At 41.6% G+C, this 22,561-nt stretch overlaps 1 protein-coding gene across 3 annotated transcripts in view; it reads left to right on the forward strand.

Moving 5' to 3' along the window:
• RP1 (RP1 axonemal microtubule associated) overlaps nt 1-22,561 on the forward strand; it is a 542,476-nt gene that overhangs the window by 73,577 nt on the left and 446,338 nt on the right. For all 3 annotated transcript variants that reach the window (XM_068237387.1, XM_068237386.1, XM_068237388.1), the window contains exons 2-3: nt 2,880-3,537; nt 6,698-6,869. In XM_068237387.1, coding sequence (XP_068093488.1) covers nt 2,893-3,537; nt 6,698-6,869 — 817 coding nt within the window. In that variant the 5' untranslated portion in view covers nt 2,880-2,892. The remainder of the gene's footprint in view (nt 1-2,879; nt 3,538-6,697; nt 6,870-22,561) is intronic.

A 22,561-nucleotide genomic window follows, 5' to 3' on the forward strand; every position in this document is an offset into this window, starting at 1 on the left:
ATTATTATGCGGTACTAACGATAAATAGTGATAAGCGTATCTTTTTAATGCAGCACCATTTTTATGCACAGGCGCTGTGCGCCATTATTCACTGATCCGTTCCTGTATTGTCTTATTGCTGTATGTCATCCCTAAATATTGTCTGGAACCTTAACTAATGTCCAGGGCTGCGTAATATGTTGGCCCTTTATAAATACAATAAATAAATAATAAATAGAGTAGTAAGGAGGCTTTTTGATCCCTTTCAGACCCTTACACACTCCTAGGAGTTCTGGTTCCCCATGAGTATGCTGGTTAATCTGTAACACTGTGTGTTTCAAGTCCTACCCCATAGAGCCACATTAATCCATGCCATGCACTGATGAGGATCAACCAATCCGAAACAGTCTATATGCATGTTGGATTAGTTTGGCTCTGTAATACGAACAAGCTGACACATCATTGCATTCCAGCGGTTCTGGAGGTGTGTTTAGCTATCAGGGACAACAAAGGGGTGGTTTGCATATTCAGAAGTGATGCATTGTGGGACAACTCAAATACTTACTCCAACCTGAATAATCGCAAATACCTTCTGTTTTAAAAACGCATAATTCTGCTTTACATAGCATTTTAGTAAGGAGGCTTTTTTGATCCCTTTCAGCTCCCTTACACACTCCTAAGAGTTCTGGTTTACAATGATCTTGCCGAGTTATCTGTAATTCATTTGAGGAAGATTTGTCTTTGTAAAGGTCATTTGGTCCCATTTCAAGCTATTAAACTCGGCTTATGCTGGGTATAAGTGACTGTGGGTGTTTATTTCAATGAAAGAAGACTCAAAGGAGAGGCATGTTCTTTAATATGCATGTAATGTTTACTGGATAAGCCTTCAAGGTTTATTGTGAAGGTAAAATAGAAAGGAGGACAAGATTACATCTGATTTATGACGGCTGGAGAGCTTTAATGATGACACCACAGAGCTTATTTGCATCCAAAGTCAAGCAGGCAGAGCTAAGTACTGCAGGTTTATAGCAACACCCTTTCTAATAACTCAACATCTTACATTACATTTTGGAAGATAGAAAGTGAACATGAGAAGAAAGAAAACATTACTTTTACTGAAGACTATCTTTGACTTCAACAACTCATTTCTCTAGAACTGTTAAAGTGGATCTAAACTTTTGCACAGGACAGAATGAAAGCATAGAAACATTGGGCCTGATTCACTAACTGGTGCTAACCTAGTTAGCACACCTAAAGGCTTTGGGCGTGCTAACTAGGGTGCTAAGTAGTTAGCACGCACCAAGTTGAATCAGATCGTGCGCAAAGTACCGCACGCAAAACTTTGCGGGCGCAAAGGGCAGTGCGCGCAAAACGTTGCATTGGGTGCAACGAAAACGGAGCACTCTATGCGCCTATAAGGTCGCATACGCACAAAAAGTTTTGCGTGCTGTACTTTGCACGCGAGCGCTAATTAGCGCACACAAAGTTTGTTTAGGCGTAATAAGGGCTTTTCACAATCGTGCTAACAGTTAGCACCGCTTTGTGAATCAAGCCCATAGAGAATTGCACTCTGTATGTATTTAGAGAGTTTAGCCTGTCTAATTCCCCCTCATCTGTGGCTAATCACCACCATAATTTGATCTCTCAGCTTTGTCAGCTCAGGAATCTTCTCTGCCATGGCAGAGCTACTAATTTGTAGACACAGGATGTTAACCCTATGTCTGCTTCCATTAAAGTAGGAAGTAGACACAGTGCAGATTGATTGCAGGATTTGTATCAGCTATAATAGAAACGTTTCTTTAAAGGTTATTATGCTGTTGCATATCTTTTAGAGCAGAGATGAAGTTCTGAGTTCAGGTTCGCTTTAAATGTTATGTGAAAATGAAAGTGCAATTTGAGTTCCCAACCCCAGGCCTATACACTGAAAATGATATGTTTCAACTTTCCATAGCAATGCATTGTGAATACTGCACACATAGGCCTCGATTCACAAAGCGGTGATAACCCAGTTATCACGCCTAAAAGACTTTAGGCGTGATGACCTTTTCACCACTGAGTTATCACCGCTTTTTCCTGCTCTTCGCGCGAAGTTACCGCGCGTACGCGCGTTCGCGCGGTAACTTCGCACGAGTTTCTTCTTATCATGCCTAAAGTGAGTTTAGGCGTGATAAGGGGCTTTTCACTGGCGTGCAAACACTTTGCACCGCTTTGTGAATCAAGCCCATAATGTAAACTAAGCCAATGGGAAACATGGAAATGACCTTACCCATTAGTTCTCCATTCAGTTATAAATGACTGCAACTGATTTAGTGTAAAAGGACCCTAACCATTGATCAGAGAAGCTATCCATAACATAAAAAGTGCAATAGGGAAGCCTGGAGGATGGAGCCAAACACGGCTTCTATAGCGAAGGGCAAAAAGTCTCTGCTGGTTTCAGAGGGGCTTCCCCCATCTCCCTCTACTTTGCAGTTCCAGCGCTGAGACCCCCGAAGCCCTGCCACACTGCGGCTGCGCATTAACATGGACACAATTGGGCTTTGTTGCAATAAGCCGAGCTCGATCGTTTCCGTGCTACTTTTCTTGGAGTGTTACTGGAACTGGGGTGACAGTGGGCGCTTGGGGTGCAATGACCTAGTAGTGCTGTATTCTTTGCTTTGCTTTTATGTATATTAATTGGAACCTTGTCTTCATTTACTGAGCATGCTAAATGCATTATGTGGCATAGCTACTTTAGTCCTAAACCCCTTGCTTTGTAAACCCTAAAGGGATAGTGTTAGCATGTGCTGTTTCTGTTTGTCTATTGGAATTATATATGTGGTGTGTTTTATGACCATATTTTTTACTTTTCTAACAAGAAATAGTCAAAAAATGTGATCCTATACATTTTCTTTGTTTTTTAGGTTGCTGTCAAGAATGAGTGAAACTACATCCACCAATATTTCTGTAGGTCAAGCCAACTCAACGGAGAGCATACAAGCTTTCTCTGCCAGGCATTCACGTATGACAGATCCTGGGCCAACTAAAAAGCTATGTTTTTACAAAAGTGGTGATCCACGGTTTAATGGAATAAAGATGGTTGTGACTAACCGCTCCTTCAAGACATTTGATGCCCTGCTAGACAGTCTGTCTAAAAAAGTACCGCTGCCTTTTGGAGTTAGAAATATTTCCACCCCACGTGGACAGCACCACATAACGTCTCTAGAGGAACTTGAGGATGGCAAATCTTACATTTGCTCCCATCAAAGAAAGATAAAGCCAATAAATCTTGAAAAAGCAAGCAAAAAGCCATTACTCTGGCAGAGCAGCAGACCAATAAGTGCCCGTAGAAGAGTAGCCCAGTTGGCTCGCCAAAATGTGGTTTCTCCATTTCAGAGGGAGAATACTGTTGTGCTTGGAAACTCAAAGAACTTTGTCATTTTTAAAAATGGAGATAAAGATTCTAAATACAACCTGGTGCTAAAAAAGAAGTCTGTACAGAGCTTTGATGTGTTCCTTGATCAAGTCTCAGAAGCTTTGCAGTTTCCAGTCTTCAAGCTATATAGTACAGATGGAAGGCGGGTAAGTTAACATGTATGGGGCGAGATGAAATATATAATCTGTATCAATGATAATGTACTGTATTGAGTTCTGAGTTGTCATACACAATACAATCAAATTGATACATTTTCCCATTTGTTTGATAAAAATGATCAATTGTATAAGAAATAGAAAAAAAAAAATTCCAATCCAGGAAAAACAAGCGAATTTCCATGTTTTTTTTCCCAATAAAAATCCAATAGGATGTGTTGGAAAATCAAAATGAAAAATATAAAAACTAAAAATGTTATTGAATTGTTTGTTTAATATTTTGGAAAAATTGGTATATTGGTTTAATTTTCCTGATTATTCAATCAAGCGAAAAAATTGATCCGATTTCTCTAGTCGAAAAAAAACTGAATGGTGTATGACCACCTTAATGTTTCACATTGTTTCAATAGTCTGAGGCCGGTTTCACATCAGCAACTTGCGTTTTGGTTGAGGTGTGATCTCGCATCGCACGGCAACGCTTAAAATAGGCTTTGGAGACACCCGCGGCAATGCGCAGTAATGTAGTTTTTTACAGCAAGCCAAACTGTAAGTGAAGCTCTCTGGTGCTCACTTCCTGTGGCTGAAATACAAATTGTATGGAAGTGTATTGAAAATTTGCTCTTCCATGCATGCGCACCGCAACGCGAATGTGAAAAATGTTATAATATGCGCGGCACCGTTGACTTACATGACTTCCGGTCACTGGTTCAGGTGCATCGCAGCACATCAGGTATGAAATTCCCATAGACTTTCATTGTTTTAGCGTTACAACGTCCATGAAAACGTCCTATTGGGAAAGGGGCCTTATAAATACAACTTTCTCCTAAAGTTAATTGATAAGGCTATCCTTAGCCTACCTCTTTTGAGCCCCAAAGGTCTTCTGCCAAGCCTCAAACCCCTTATCTCTCTAACCTTTCTAATGCCGGGAATACATGGGACGATTCCCGCTCGTCTCCGCAGGCGATTCTCTTATCTTCTGCTCATTTTCCTTATTATTTCTATTGTCCCGCCCGCGGTATTGAGTGCGGAATCGATCCAGCGGGTGATCGGACACATCGGAAATTATCAATCGAGCCATCTAATGGCTCGATTGAAACAACGGAAAAGCACTGTGTATTCCAGGCATTAGACTGAAAAGTTTTGATACTTATTTAGTGATTCAGAGAAAAGTATTGAGACCCCAAATAAAGTAGTACACAGGTTACATGGCACCTTTCTGTCCTGCTAGTGTTAGGGGTCTCAGATTTGGTGAGATTTCCATGACTGGATTAGCACTCTTCCATGTTTTCCTCCAATGTCTTGGGACATAACTGCAGAATGAGATAAATGTAAAGCATTCAGGGACATTTGATATTCTTGTTGTGCCAGAATAAGTGGATTATTGATTCTAAATGAAGTTTGCAAGGTCAATTTAGGGCTGAGTTTTATCAGGGAAAATCTGGGATTTGTTTTTTGCAAGGGCAAGGCTTGGACTAAAGCCTTGTACATTGTAGATTAGAAACAGTTGCTATTTCCCACAATGCTACAAGGTTCACAGACAGGAAGGTCCACTGTGGGAGGGGTTTCACCACAATAAATATCAGCCGTACAGACTGATGATCTATTTGAGAAAAGGTCCTTGATTACAGTTCCTCTTTGAGCAAACATATGTACGTGATAAAGTGGTGCCAAAAAGTCAGGGCAGGTTCTAGATTTGCTGCCTGAAGCAACCGTGTACATCCCACCCCCCGGGAGAGACTGATATATATATATATATATATATATATATATATATATATATATATATATATATAGAGATATATAGATATATATATATATATATAGATATATATAGATCTATATATATATATATATATATATATATATATATATAGAGAGAGAGAGAGAGAGAGAGAGAGAGAGAGAGAAATATATATATATATATATATATATATATATATATTAGTAAATATTATACCTAACATTTCAGTGCCCACCACTTCACCTCCACTCACATGGCTGCATGAAAAACTGAAAAAGATCATCTGATCTTCGGGTTTGTTCTCCCCATCTGCCTATGTTGTGTCACTGCTGTGTCACTCACGTAGTCTAAATCCATGTGTCACACACTTATTACACCATGGCCTCAATTCACAAAGCATTTTACACTAATCTACTAAATCATTGGTAAAATACTGCATTCAATAGTGTGCAAGTTGAACTGTAGAATTACCAAACATTTTACCGAATATTTTAGACCTGGTCTAAAAATGTTTGGTAATTCTGATATGAACCTTGAATTTAAAAAAGTGAAAGGGAGCATGTTCAGTGGGTATTTCCTGGCAGAGAGTAGCCAATCTGGTTCCTGTCGGGAAATTATATCTGTCAGGGAAAATTAGCCCTATGGTAATAGAATTTATTTTATATTGCATGAAGTGCAACACAAATAGTACATTTTACAACCATACAATTAAAAAAACAACACACACATAAAAAAATAAAAATACAAGTTAGATTAGGTTGAAGTATCTCTGCTAACATTCAGAGAATTACTGCACAAGTTCACTTAGGAGGATACCAAACAATTTAGACCAGTGTTCCCCACCCTTGTCCTCAAGGCCCACCAACAGTGCATGTTTTGTGGCAATCCACAGAGGTGGTTAATCAGAGCTTCTGAGACACTAATTACCCCACCTGTGTATGTTTGTGGTTTTCTGTAAAACATGTACTGTTGGTGGGCCTTGAGGACAGGGTTGGGGAACTGTGATTTAGACCACTGAATGGTTGACGGACAATTTTAGACCAGTTTTACCGAATGTCACTCACATTTGTGAAATCTTTAGTGAATTTAAAATAAGAACAGGTATATCGAATGAGGTATTTTACCAAACAGTTTTGATTTACCGAATGGCTCTTAGTGAATTGGGGCCATTTTGGCTTTTGGTTTCCTCCCACATTCCCTTCCCCCCTTTTTCAAACATAAGTTTTGCACAAAAATGTGAGACATTAACTAAGTTAAACATTTTAATAGTTATAATGTTACAGGTGTTGTAAGCTTTTTTGAGAGCACTTTACTGTGAAGTTGTACAATTCTTGTTACAGTTGATACAAATCTGTCTTCCTGGGCATTGTAAGTTTGTGACACATCTTCCTTCTGTGTTTTATCCCTCAGATTCTCAGCACTCACGCTCTGCTGCTGAGCTCTGGGACAATAGTGGCAGCGGGAAGAGAACCTTTTAAACCTGCGAATTATGACTCTGAGTGGGAATTTCTACCCCCTAAATTACCTGGAATCTCCCAGCGAGTGTTTCCAAAGTCCAGATCAAAGACGGAAATAAAAAGCCGTGAGTACAATAAAACATTCTTCTTGTAAATATTCTTCTAGATGTAGTGGCAAACGCTCAAAAGAGCCTGTAGCCATGACTAGTGCTGATAAATGAGTAAAACAAGCACACAGCAATTATGCAGCTACTTTCGTTTTTCTTTTAAAGCAAACCTGAAGTGGAAAAACAAACAAAATCTTATTATGAATTGTATGTGTAGTACAGCTAAGAAATAGAACATAAGTAACAAAGAAAAAAGTCTTATATTTGTATTTTCGGTTATAGAGCTGTTTCTTTTTTTTTATAACATTGCATCATATTATCACAGTAACCACACTCTGTCTTTTAACCACTTCAGGGCCGCAGTGCTAAACCCCCCTAAAGACTAGGCTATTTTTTTCAAAATAGACCACTGCAGCTCTAAGGCCAAGCTGCAGGGCCGCACACAACAGCACACTAATATTTGCAGTTTAAACACTACTCAGCATTCTAAAGGATTTTACAGAGCAGTCTTGTGAACTATTGACCTGTCCACTGAAGAGAAAAAGAAGATACAATGACTGACAGTTGAGATAACAAGCTTCAGAAGACAGAGCTCTCTGCGACTTTGAAAGTCGTGGAGCTCAATAGCTTTTTTGCAAAGATAACAACTGGAGTTTCTTAACTCTTCCTGTACTGGGAACAATATTAGACTTATGTCTCTGCTCCTAATGTTTTATTTCTTAGCTGTACATACACATACAAATCATTATATCATAATTTTTTTTTCCGCTTCATTGTCTCTTTAACTGCTTCAAAAAAACAGGACTGTATTGGACCAAGTTGGGTCGATTAGCTCAGAGAAGCTCTTTTGCATAAATAACAATTAAAGTTTCTTAAAGGACCACTATCACGAAATCTGTAAAAAATAAAACTAAAAATGACTGACACTTAAGAGAAAGCTAGTAGAAGGGATAGCTAAGGGATAGTAATTAGTTTAAAGTAAATCACTGTTTTGTTTCCGCATACAAGACAGCCTGCATAACGGCTAATGGCAGACTTTATTACAGGCTGGGGGAGGAGCAACATATCATCCCTTAAGGTGGCCATACACTGGTCGATTTACCATCAGATCGACCAACAGATAGATCCCTCTCTGATCGAATCTGATCAGAGAGGGATCGTATGGCTGCCTTTACTGCTAACAGATTGTGAATCGATTTCAGCATGAAACCGATCACAATCTGTGGAGCTGCCGCTCCCGCATACATTACCTGATCCAGCCGGCACGAGTCCCCCGGTCTCCGCTGTCTTCTTCTTCGCTCTGGGCTCCAGGGCTGCAGCTTCACTGAACTTCCTGTCCGAGGAAGTTTAAACAGTAGAGGGCGCTCTATTGTTTAAACTTCCTGTCGGGACAGGAAGTAAGTGAAGCCAGCCGAAACCCGGAACCTGGCGGAGAAGGAGCAGCGGTGACAGCGGGTACTCGCGCCGGCTGGAGCAGGTAATGTATTGCCGCTAGCGTCGGTCGTCAGGCATTCGAACGCCGCTATCGACACACTCCAGACCCGCCGGCGATCGAGCGAAATCTTCAACACGGAAAGATTGATTTTGGACGGAAATCGATCCTTCGGTCAGCGTCTGCACAACTATTTCACAGCAGATTTGATCACAGTGATCAAATCTGCTGTATATCGGCGGGAAAATCATTAGGTGTATGGGCCCCTTTAGAAGCAAAACACTATTGCCCTCAAGGTGACAGACCTTTGGAGTATCCCAACGGAATTTCTGCTAGGTAATAAAACTGACAACTTGATTGTAGCCAAGCAGAGACTTTGTAGCTCAAGGAACCCTTACCCATTTTACACAGGCACAGCCGAGGACATGAATAAATTGCAAGTGCTAATTGAAGATGCATCAGCTTTCCTGCTCTCCGTGTGAAGAGGCTGTCCTCGGCTGTGCCTGTGTAAAACGGGGGAGGGGTCCTCGAGCCACAAAGTCTCTGCGTGGCTACAATCATGTTTTTACCTAGCAGAAATTCCGTTGGGATACTCCAAAGGTCTGTCACCTTGAGGGTGACAGACCTTTGAAGTCTGTCACTCCCCCCCCCCCCCTCCCCCGCAGCCTGTAATAAAGTCTGCCATTAGCCGTCGGTAACAGCCCATCTTATTAAGGCTGTCATGTATGCAATGTTATAAAAAAAAACCTATATTACTGAAATTAAAAATGTGAAAATATTTTCTTTGCTTACAAAGTTCTAGTAATTATCCATACTACACCACCAATTAATTATACAGTGGGATGCGAAAGTTTGTGCAGCCCTGTTAATCATCATGATTTTCCTGTATAAATCGTTGGATGTTACAAAAAAAAAGTCAGTTAAATATATCATATAGGAGACACACAGTGATTGAGAAGGGAAATGAATTTTATTGGATTTTCATGAAGTGTGCAAAAATTGTTTAAACAAAATTAGGCAGGTGCATAAATTTGGGCACCACAAAAAAGAAATGAAATCAATATTTAGTAGATCCTCCTTTTGCAGAAATAACAGCCTCTAAACGCTTCCTGTAGGTTCCAATGAGAGTCTGGATTCTGGTTGAAGGTATTTTGGACTATTCCTCTTTACAAAACATCTCCAGTTCATTCAGGTTTGATGGCTTCCAAGCATGGACAGTCCTCTTTAACTCACACTACAGATTTTCAATTATATTCAGGTCTGGAGACTGAGATGGCTATTCCAGAATGTGGATTTTGAGCAGTGATTAGGATTGTTGTCTTGTTGAAAGATCCAGTCCTGGTGCAGCTTCTGCCTTGTCACTGATTCCTGGACATTGGTCTCCAGAATTTGCTGATACTGAGTGGAATCCATGCGTCCCTCAACTTTGACAAGATTCCCAGTCCCTGCACTGGCCACACAGACCCACAGCATGATGGAACCACCACCATATTTTACTGTAGGTAGCAGGTGTTTTTCTTAGTATGCTTTGTTCTTTTTCCTCCATGCATAACGCCCCTTGTTATGCCCAAATAACTCAATTTTAGTTACATCAGTCCACAGCACCTTATTCCAAAATGAAGCTGGCTTGTACAAATGTGCTTTAGCATACCTTAAGCGGCTCTGTTTGTGCTGTGGGCAGAGAAAATGCTTCATCTGCATCACTGTCGCATACAGCATCTCCTTGTGTAAAGTGCGCCGAATGGTTGAACGATGCACAGTGACTCCATTTGCAGCAAGATGAAGTTATAGGTCTTTGGTGCTGGTCTGTGGGTTGACTCTGACTGTTCTCACCATTTGTCACTTCTGTCTATCCGAGATTTTTCTTGGTCTGCCACTTCGAGCATTAACTTGAACTGAGCTTGTGGTCTTCCATTTCCTCAATATTGTTCCTAACTGTGGAAACAGACAGCTGAAATCTCTGAGACAGCTTTCTGTATCCTTCCCCTAAACCATGATGGTGAACAATGTTGTCTGCAGGTCATTTGAGAGTTGTTTTGAGACCCCCATGTTGCTGCTCTTCAGAGAAAATTATAAGAGGAGGGAAACTTACAACTGAACCCCTTAAATACTCGTTCTCATAATTGGAGTCACCTGTGTATGTAGGTCAGGGATCACTGAGCTTACCAAGCCAATTTGAGTTCCAATAATTAGTTCTAAAGGTTTTGGAATCAATAAAATGACAACAGTGCCCAAATGTATGCACCTGCCTAATTTTATTTAAACAATGATTGTGCACTTTCTGTAAATCCAATAAACTGCATTTCACTTCTCAAATATAACTGTGTGTGTCTCCTATATAATATATTTAACAGACATTTTTTTATCGTAACAACCAACGATTTATACAGGAAAATCATGAAGATTAACAAGGTTGCCCAAACTTTTGCATCCCACTGTATCATAATTTTTTTCCGCTTCAGTGTCACTTTAAGAGCTATTTCCATACTTGCCAACTGTCTGGATATCTAAAACAGCTGTGTTTCCTGGACAGCGGGCAAATTTGCCTTCTTAAAACAGAAGGAAACTTGCAATAATTCAGCAGTGAACATTTGTGGCTGGTTACCCACAATGTACCACTTCTCAACATGCAAATGATCTCTTTTCGCCCCTGTAAGCTAGTCAAGCATCCAGAACCGCTGGTGTATAGCAAGCCTATAGCTTTAAATATTATACAGCCACACCAACCCCACAAATTTCACCGAGCATTTCTTATTAGTAGGAGGGCTTTTTGGTCCCTTTTATCCCCCTAAATATTCCTAGTGGTTTGGGTCACCCTGAGCTGCTTGGTTACTCTGCTGGACAGCGGTGAAACTGTGAGGTTCTCCTCATTATTCATATGCCAGATTCACTTACTTATTCAATCTCCTACTGAATCCAGATGTTCAACTTTTATTTGCATATCTATTGAGATGTCCCCATAATCAGTATTAGAAGAGCAGTTAAGGAGAATGGTGATACTTGATAACCGGGAAAAATGGATAAACTTCTGAGAGGAGCGAGGGCTAGTGCACACTTGGTGCTTGGAGTGCCGCTAGCCCGCAATCACGGTCGGCTCTGCGATCGCGATTTGCGGCCAAAATCTCACGATTTGCACTTGTGATTCTCGTTCAATAGAACGATAATCACAGTGCGATCGCCCTCGAAACGCTGCACGCAGCGCATTTGCAATTGATCGAAATCGGAAACGCTGCAGTGTGAATGTATCCATAGGGATGATCACCAGCAATCAGCAAAGCGCTGAAGAACCGCCAAGTGTGAACCAGCCCTAAGGCTTTGAGCTCATTGTTTACGGTCCTGCTTTTTAACTGAAAATCCAGCAACCAATCTGGGAGAGGGTAAAGAGAGACACCTCCTAATCCTCCTTCATTAACAAATTATTTTTGCCCAATGAGTGAAATAATCTTACAAAACTGGCTTTCTGTGTTGTCTGCTATTTCAGGACTATCTCATATGCAGAGCTCCAATTGTCCTGGGGGTCCACTATCAGGCCTGGAACCCACTGCAAAACTAGCGTTTCGTATGAGCAGTTTTTAAGTGATTCCTTGAGCGTTTTAGAGAGCGATTTTAAAAAGTGTATCAATTTGCCAGCGTTTGTGTAGCGATTAGCGATTAGCGTTTTAAAGTCTGATTGGTCCTTTCTATTAATTTTAATTTTGTTACAGTGTACATTAAGTTCAAAACGCTAGCAAAATCGCTCCGTGCAAGTTTTGATAGGCGATTACGCCAGCGATTATATAAGCGATTACGCCATCCATTATATACTTTACATAGAAGCGCAAACGCTAACAAAATGCTGTATGTTCTGCGTTTGCGATTTTGCTCATCGCAATCACTTCTGTGGAATTTGCACCATCCATTTACATTGGCAAAGCGTTTAGGGAAATCGCTAGAGATTTATCACGCTCCCTAAACACTCACACAATCGCTCTAGTGGGTTCCAGCCCTCAGGTGGTGTTTTTCACACATCCTAGCATTCACACAGGAATTCAATCATCACAGTTTAAAAGCAACAACCAACCATTTTAGCTGTTCTCCTAAGGATACTTTCACAGTGGTGCTATAATGGCCACTTTGTAATGCGAACCATCACACTGCAATGCACCACCTAAGTGACAATCACAGTGCACCGGTGTGGTATAGCCGTGTGCGGCATTCCAACACACTACATGCAATGCGTTACCGCAAAACAAACGTTGAGGCAGGGGTCACACTTGTCTTTCAGTTTTCTACACTTTGCAGAAAACTGAAAGACAAGTATGACCCCTGCCTTACAGCAGCTAATGTAATTTATAGAGAAAACTGACAAATTGCGCAAGATGTCAGTTTTTTTTCTGCATGCGAAATCTGCATTAAAGTGTGACCTTGCTTATTGATTAACATGAGTTCTCAGTTGAAGTCAGTTTTTCTGTGCAGAAAACGCGTACGAAAGCCAGTAAGTGTGACCCCTGCCTAACAGTAACAGTGAAGCATACTTACCATGACTATATGCTTCACTGTATGTGGTGCAATGTGCAAATAACATGCAGTGCAGCTTTCTTGTTGTGTTCCGTCACATTCCTGCTGTTATGGGTAATTCAACGCAACTCCCATTGTAAACCTAGCCTTTTAAAACATATGGAAATTAAAACCTGCTAGTGGTCCTTGGGGAATGATTTAAAGCAGACCTGAATTCAATCCTTCTTCTCTGCTCTAAAAGATAAGCAACAGCATAATAACCTTTAACCACTTGCCGACCGCCTACTTCATATTGGCGGCGGCAAAGTGGCAGCCCCAGGACCACGTAACGCAGAATGGCGTCAGGTCCTGGGGCACTGTTTTGCTGGGGATCGCGCGCTAGGATGTACGCGCATCCGCCGGCAATAGGCTCCGCCCACCCGCGACGTCAACCCACCGGCCAATCAGAAGCGCCGGCGGGTTGTTAACCCGACGATCGCCGGATAGGAAGCGTATAATACGCTTTGTAATGTTTACAAAGTGTATTATACAGGCTGCCTCCTGCCCTGGTGGTCCTAGTGTCCGAGGGACCACCAGGGCAGGCTGCAGCCACCCTAGTCTGCACCCAAACACACTGATCTGCCCCCTCCTGCCCCCTGATCGCCCACAGCACCCCTCAGACCCCCCCCTGCCCACCCCCCAGACCACTGTTTGCACACAATCACCCCCCTAATCACCCATCAACCACTCCCTGACACTATCTATCAACGCTATTTTTTTTTTTAGTCCCTAAACTGCCCCCTGGGTACTCCTGATCAACGCCCCACCCCTCAGATTCTCCCCAGACCCCCCCCCCAGACCCCCCCCCCTTGTGTACTGTATGCATCTATCCTCCCTGATCACCTGTCAATCACCTGTCAATCACCCATCAATCACCCCCTGTCACTGCCACCCATCAATCAGCCCCTAATCTGCCCCTTGCGGGCAATCTGATCACCCACCCACACCAATAGATCGCCCGCAGATTCGACATCAGATCACCTCCCAAGTGCAGTGTTTACATCTCTTCTCTCCTCTAAACACCCACTAATTACCCATCAATCACCCATCAATCACCCCCTATCACCACCCATCAGATTAGACCCTAATCTGCCCCTTGCGGGCACCCAATCACCCGCCCACACGCTCAGATTGCCCTCAGACCCCCCCTTATCAATTCGCCAGTGCATTATTTACATCCGTTCTTCCCTGTAATAACCCACTGATCACCTGTCAATCACCCCCTGTCACTGCCACCCATCAATCACCCCCTGTCACTGCCACCCATCAATCAGCTCCTAACCTGCCCCTTGCGGGCAATCTGATCACCCACCCACACCAATAGATCACCCGCAGATCCGACGTCAGATCACCTCCCAAGTGCAGTGTTTACATCTATTCTCTCCTGTAAACACCCACTAATTACCCATCAATCACCCCCTATCACCACCTGTCACTGTTACCTATCAGAATAGACCCTAATCTGCCCCTTGCGGGCACCAAATCACCCGCCCCACACGCTCAGATTGCCCTCAGACCCCCCCCCCTTATCAATTCGCCAGTGCAATATTTACATCTGTTCTTCCCTGTAATAACCCACTGATCACCTGTCAATCACCTATCAATCACCCATCAATCAACCCCTGTCACTGTCACCCATCAATCACCCCCTGTCACTGCCACCCATCAATCAGCTCCTAACCTGCCCCTTGCGGGCAATCTGATCACCCACCCACACCAATAGATCGCCCGCAGATCCGACGTCAGATCACCTCCCAAGTGCAGTGTTTACATCTATTTTCTCCTGTAAACACCCACTAATTACCCATCAATCACCCCCTATCACCACCTGTCACTGTTACCCATCAGAATAGACCCTAATCTGCACCTTGCGGGCACCAAATCACCCGCCCCACACGCTCAGATTGCCCTCAGACCCCCCCCCCCTTATCAATTCGCCAGTGCAATATTTACATCTGTTCTTCCCTGTAATAACCCACTGATCACCTGTCAATCACCTATCAATCACCCATCAATCAACCCCTGTCACTGCCACCCATCAATCACCCCCTGTCACTGCCACCCATCAATCAGCCCCTAACCTGCCCCTTGCGGGCAATCTGATCACCCACCCACACCAATAGATCACCCGCAGATCCGACATCAGATCACCTCCAAAGTGCATTGTTTACATCTGTTCTACCATCTAATCACCCACTGATCACCCATCAATCAGCCCCTGTCACTGCTACCCATCAGATTAGACCCCTATCTGCCCCTAGGGCACCCAATCACCCGCCCACACCCTCAGAACGCCCTCAGACCCCAGCCCTGATCACCTCGCCAGTGCATTGCTTGCATCTATTCCACCCACTAATCACACCTTGAGACACCCATCAATCACCTCCTGTCACCACCTGTCACCCCCTAACACACCTACCCATCAAATCAGGCCCTAATTTGCCCCGTGTGGGCTCCTGATCACTCGGCCAAACCCTCAGATCCCCCTCAGACCCCCTTCCGATCACCTCCCCAGTGCATTGATTGCATCTATTTTCCCCTCTAACCACCCCCTGAGACACCCATCAATCACCTCCTGTCACCCCCCTAGCACTCCTATCCATCAGATCAGGCGCAATACAACCTGTCATGTAAGAGGCCACCCTGCTTATGACCGGTTCCACAAAATTCGCCCCCTCATACACCACCGGCCATCAAAATTTGCAGATGCTTATACCCCTGAACAGTCATTTTGAGACATTTGGTTTCCAGACTACTCACGGTTTTGGGCCCGTAAAATGCCAGGGCAGTATAGGAACTCCACAAGTGACCGCTTTTTAGAAAAAAGACACCCCAAGGTATTCTGTTAGGTGTATGAAGCGTTCATAGAAGATTTTTATTTTTTGTCAAAAGTTAGCGGAAATTGATTTTATTGTTTTTTCACAAAGTTTCATTTTTCACTAACTTGTGACAAAAAATAAGATCTTCTATGAACTCACCATACACCTAACGGAATACCTTGGGGTGTCTTCTTTCTAAAATGGGGTCACTTGTGGCGTTCCTATACTGCCCTGGCATTTTAGGGTCCCTAAACCGTGAGGAGTAGTCTAGAAAACAAATGCCTCAAAATGACCTGTGAATAGGACGTTGGGCCCCTTAGAGCACCTAGGCTGCAAAAAGTGTCACACATGTCGTATCGCCGTACTCAGGAGAAGTAGTATAATGTGTTTTGGGGTGTATTTTTACACATACCATGCTGGGTGGGAGAAATCTCTCTGTAAATGGACAATTGTGTTCTCCCACCCAGCATGGGTATATGTAAAAATACACCACAAAACACATTATACTACTTCTTCTGAGCACGGCAGTACCACATGTGTGGCACTTTTTTTGCAGCCTAACTGGGCTAAAGGGCCCAAAGTCCAATGAGTACCTTTAGGATTTCACAGGTCATTTTGCGACATTTGGGTTCAAGACTACTCCTCACGGTTTAGAGCCTTAAAATGCCAGTGCAGTATAGGAACCCCACAAGTGACCCCATTTTAGAAAGAAGACCCCCCAAGGTATTCCGTTAGGAGTATGGTGAGTTCATAGAAGATTTTATTTTTTGTCACAAGTTAGTGGAACTTGATTTATATTGTTTTTTTTCACAAAGTGTCATTTTCCGCTAACTTGTGACAAAAAAAAAATCTTCTATGAACTCACCATACTCCTAACAGAATACCTTGGGGTGTCTTCTTTCTAAAATGGGGTCACTTGTGGGGTTCCTATACTGCCCTGGCATTTGAGGGGCCCTAAACCGTGAGGAGTAGTCTAGAATCCAAATGTCTCAAAATGACCTGTGAATAGGATGTTAGGCCCCTTAGCGCACCTAGGTTGCAAAAAAGTGCCACACATGTGGTATTGCCCTACTCAGGAGAAGTAGTATAATGTGTTTTGGGGTGTATTTTTACACATACCCATGCTGGGTGGGAGAAATATCTCTGTAAATGACAATTTTTTGATTCTTTTTACACACAATTGTCCATTTACAGAGATATTTCTCCCACTCAGCATAGGTATGTGTAAAAATACACCCCAAAACACATTATACTACTTCTCCTGAGTACGGCGATACCACATGTGTGGCACTTTTTTGCACCCTAACTGCGCTAAGGGGCCCAAAGTCCAATGAGCACCTTTAGGCTTTACAGGGGTGCTTACAATTTAGCACCCCCCAAAATTCCAGGACAGTAAACACACCCCACAAATGACCCCATTTTGGAAAGTAGACACTTCAAGGTATTCAGAGAGGGGCATGGTGAGTCCGTGGCAGATTTAATTTTTTTTTGTCGCAAGTTAGAAGAAATGGAAACTTTTTTTTTCCTTTTTTTTTGTCACAAAGTGTCATTTTCCGCTAACTTGTGACAAAAAATAAAATCTTCTATGAACTCACCATGCCTCTCAGTGAATACTTTGGGATGTCTTCTTTCCAAAATGGGGTCATTTGGGGGGTATTTATACTATCCTGGAATTTTAGCACCTCATGAAACATGACAGGGGTCAGAAAATTCGGAGATGCTTCAAAATGGGAAAATTCACTTTTTGCACCATAGTTTGTAAACGCTATAACTTTTACCCAAACCAATAAATATACACTTAATGGTTTTTTTTTATCAAAGACATGTAGCAGAATAACTTTCGCGCTCAAATGTATAGGAAATTTTACTTTATTTGAAAAATGTCAGCACAGAAAATAAAAAAAGTCATTTTTTTGACAAAATTCATGTCTTTTTTGATGAATATAATAAAAAGTAAAACTCACAGCAGCAATCAAATCGCACCAAAAGAAAGCTGTATTAGTGACAAGAAAAGTAGGTAAAATTCATTTAGGTGGTAGGTTGTATCACCGAGCAATAAACCATTAAAGCTGCAGTGGTCTGAATGGAAAAAAAGGCTCTGGTCCTTAAGGGGTTTTATGACTGCAGTCCTTAAGTGGTTAAAGAAAAAAACATTTCTTTGTTACAACTTACAGAACTCCTGCAATAAATCTGCAGTGTGTCTACTTCCTGCTTTCATGGAAGCAAACAAAGAGTTAATATCATTTGTTCACATGCTAGCTGTGCCTGCGAGGACTGCTAAATTTTTTGTGCTGACACAGCTGAGAAATCATATTACACTTGTGATTACTTGAAGATGATGAAGATGAGGGCGGATTAGACAGGCTCTTCTCTCTAAAAAACACACAAAGTGCATTTCTCTGTGTTTTCCTTCTGTCCTGGGCAAGAGTTCTGGTCCACTTTAAGAAACTATGGTGTAAATGTCTTCCATTGTTTCAGTTAAAGTTAAAGTTGTTAAAGTTGAAAAACCTTTAATGATGTATTATACAAAGTAATAAATATAACATTTTAATCAGTATGTCTGGAAGTAGAATTTGAAAAGTACTTATTTATTGGGTCAAAAGCTTCCTCTTTACATCTTTTACAGTTAGCCAATAAATAGTATCATCCTCATTCAAAACTTCCCGCTTAAAGGGAACCTAAATTGAGAAGGATATGGATTTTTCCTTTTAAATTAATACCAGTTGCCTGACTCTCCTGCTGATCCTGTGTCACTAATACTTTCAGCCACAGCCCCTGAACAAGCATGCAGATGAGGTGCTCTGACTGAAGTCTGACTGGATTAGCTGCATCCTTGTTTCAGGTGTGTGATTCAGCCACTACTGCAGCAAAAGAGATCAACAGGGCTGCCAAGCAACCGGTATTGTTTAAAAGGAAAAATCCATATCCCTCTCAGTTAAGGTTCCCTTTAAACTGATCACGAGCACAGTACAGTATGCTACTGTTGTAATAAATATATGTTAATTCTAATTTAGGTTAAATAATCTCATAGCCAGTTATAAACACATTTTATTTGTTTTGAAGTAATGCATAAATTAGTGTCATTTTCAATTATACGTATCTGTTTCTTTCTTGTTTTCTTGCTTTATTTAACAGTTCCTTTTCCTGCTTACTAACGCTCATTCTCATCTTCTCTCTCTTCTCCCTTCTGATTGCTTCTTATGCTGTCTCATCACTCGGATAACTCCAACTCTTAAATTACCTTTTACTTCTCATCAACGCCTGTCACTTTGAATTATTCTTGAACTTCAGAAGTGAAACATAATGAGTCTTTTCTCATAAGTCCCAGTGGTCAAGCACACTCCCAATCTCCAGCAAATGCATGCAATAAAGATGATAACCTTGTAGGAGACTCTCACATGCACAACAATGAGATGTGTCTAACTGAACGCTGGCCACAATATGGAGAGGAATTACCAGTCATCTCTCCAGGAGATAACATTGAAAAAACAGTCCATCTAAATTCAGATGGCACGATGACCGTGGAAATGAAAGTTCGCTTCAAACTAGCGGAAGAAGAAACCATTAATTGGTCAACCACAGTGAGTCGTGCTGATATGTCATACTGCAAAACGAGACTGTTCAATTCTCCAGTGAATCCAGAAATTGAAGCGGTAAGTACTAAGGACTCCCCACTAGGAAATGCAGATGTTGATACCAAAATCGATGATGAACGTAAGAACTCAGTGGGCTATACATATGAAAGCCATGTAGAGAGAATCCAAAGCAACATACAGGACAATGACATTAATACTAATAAATATAGAACATCATCTACAAGAAAAGACAAGTCTCATTTCTACCGCCCTCCCACTCCAGGGATTAGGAAGACTCAAGAAAGAGCAAACTCTGTTCGAAGAAGAGCATCAGAGGGAAATGTACAAGGAAAAATAAGACAGATGTTAGGGTATCAGGAAATGGCGCATGAAGCTGCTCAATCTGTTGAAAGTAGAACACAGATGTCAATGACTGCAGACAATGTTCATTCCGCTAAAGCTCCTCTAAAAAGAAGTGCATTAACTTGTAAAGGTGCAGAGCGCTTGACCGACTTAAGTGAGGGCAACTTTGAGCTCCTGCAAGCCACTCAGATGCAGTTAGTAAACAGAGATACTGTACATGATAAAGATGTTGAAAGTGACTACAGTTCTGTTTCTGGACCTTCTAAAAAGGACAGACCACATTCAGCAGGAAAGCGTATATATCAGCAGGATGAATTTAAATTTAGAGAAATTAAAAGATCTATGAGTGCATCTGTTACATACTCTGAGCCCTATGCTGAGCCTCCAAAGCTGCATACAAAAACAACACATCTGGTTCAGAAATTTAGCAATGCTGATGCAGAATGTTTGTTATCAGAAGAACCATCAGGTAATGCGGAAGTACTAATGGCAAACCTTCTATCTTCAAACGCCACAGTCAGGGCTCATAAGTCTGGTGTAATGGACTATCTCTCGTCTACGTCTGTGGACAGAATAGAAAGGGGATCAGAAAATGAGACTTGTGCTAGCAATGACAATTCTTCTATTTCTTCAGTGACACAAAAGAAGAAGAAAAAGAAGAAGGCAACGGGGGATCCTTCAAAACAAATTCAGACTGATATCCCTAACTGTGATGCTACTGATTTGGAGTCTCAGCAACAAGTCTGTGGTGTACCATGCCAAGAAATTAATTCTGTGACAAAAAACATTATGTTTGAAGAAATATTCCCTTCTCATCTGTCATCATTGCATCAGCCTGAAATGAACACAATAAGGAAAGCAAAGAGTGATAAGAAGATGGCAAAGGTGAAACCAAGCTCTGTTAAAATACATGATGAGCTAATGAATTCCGACAATCAAAAGGATGGACAACTGAAACAAAACAAAGAAAAAACAGAGGTTGACCTCATAGCAGGTTATAATGGCACTATCATGGAAAATAGCACTACACTTTACCCTAATGACCAAGCACAATCGCCCTTTACGCAAGATAGCTCTGCACCAATTGGACAGTCAACAAAAAAGTCTTCAAAAATATCTAAAATATCACAGAAAGCTGCCAAAAAGCCAAAACAATCTAAAAAGAAAACAAAAAATATCAAATCTATTGATGGTAAAACAGCAAGCGGCTCAAATAGTTTAGACTCAGAAGATATAAATTCTCCAATTTTACCAAGCCTTCTTGAAAGTTATGTTCAAAACTGGCTAAAGAACATATTTCCAAATGCAGCCTTACCTATGCTTCAAGCGATCTCTGCCACAAGACCAGAAAATGGTGTTCAGTCCCAACCACACGATGTAGGCCTTACAGCAAATACCGATCAAAGCACTACTGGAACTGCAAAGTCAGTTAATGAAGCAAGTCAAGAGGGGCCTGTTGGCAAAGAAACTAGTGCAGATAAGATTTTGATTCAGAATGCAGTATTATATGAAGATTCTGTCTCAGCTTTCATGGAAAAAAATAAAGGCTTAGCAGAACAATTTTTGGAGAGATTTACTGATTTTCGACAGAATAACAGCTGTGAGAGCTACAAACCGGAAGAGTTAATCAAGTGTTTGGCAAACAATCAACTCATGAACCGCCCTCAAAAAAAGTCTACCACGGATGCTGCTATACAGGTTGAAAATGTCACATTTGAAAAAGGGTCAACAGAAGATGTGGGGGATGTGCTGAAGGAACAATCTGTATTACCTCAGAACAGTAACAGATCAAAACAAAGACAACTGGGAAAGTCTTACAGTCTTCCAAGTACTCCGCTTAAAGCAGCTCATTCTTCATCACCACAACTTTTGTTAGCCTGGTTGATAGTTTTACATTTACAGCGTGGCATGTTCCATATGGTGGAAGCTTTATCTCAGGGTTCAAGTAATAGTACTGCAATGTTTACATTGCTCCAGTCTCTGAAAAAAATTGCCATCACAGAGCATGCAGATGATTTGAAAGCAGCAATTCTGCTTCTGCAGGAGTCAGCGGTAAGATTTGATACAGCTATGAAAACCTTCCCAAGTGATTTTATTCCTAAGGATGCTTGCCCTAATGTTTTACATAATAATACAGAAATTCATTACACAGAGGATGACAACACAACTAATCCTCAGATCATAGCAGAGTTGTGTGAAAAGCCAAATATAATAAAAGATGATGAAGAATGTGCTACTTTAGAGGGTGACATGGATGACTTGAGATTCTTTTCCACTCTTCCTTACAGAGAGCTTTCTGGTGAATTCTATAAAAATGCAGCTAGTGACAATCCAGAAGAATGCAGTGCACTAGAATCTCACCCAAATGATATATCTCCTGATTCACTGGAAAAAAACGAACAACCAATAGATACTGAAAAATGTCTTGAAGATTTATTACACGCGTGTACGGCAAATGAAGCTAGTGACAATCCAGAAGAATTCTGTGTTCTAGAATCTCACCAAAATGATGTATCTCCTGATTCATTGGACAACACTGAAGAGACAATAATCGTAGATACTGAAAAATGTGCAAAAGATTTACCACGGACATGTACACTGCCAACAAAACTGGAAGTCATCAGTGAAAATTCCCAGGCTACAGAGAGAAGTCCTGCTTCTCCAAAAACGGTGTCCAAAGTGAAAATGATGGTGCAAGAAATGGAACAAAGAAAATGTTGTTCTCATGCCTCAGAACATCGTAAAACTTTGCAAAGCCCTGTATCTTCTGACTGGTCTGACTACAGGCAAGATAGTGAAGAAAGTGGTGACAGAGCCTCTAGTGAAATTATGACAGAGAGTGGAGAGGAGCAAATTAGTGAGAAGCCCTTCAAAGCAGGATTTGTAAAAAGAACCATCGAAAGACTTTATGGTAAGGGAGAAACTAAAATCCTACTACCCAAAACATATGTATCACCCAGACCTTTAGTCCAAACACAACCAGAA

Source organism: Hyperolius riggenbachi, chromosome 5 (genome assembly GCF_040937935.1).
Source record: "Hyperolius riggenbachi isolate aHypRig1 chromosome 5, aHypRig1.pri, whole genome shotgun sequence".
Taxonomy (NCBI): domain Eukaryota; kingdom Metazoa; phylum Chordata; class Amphibia; order Anura; family Hyperoliidae; genus Hyperolius; species Hyperolius riggenbachi.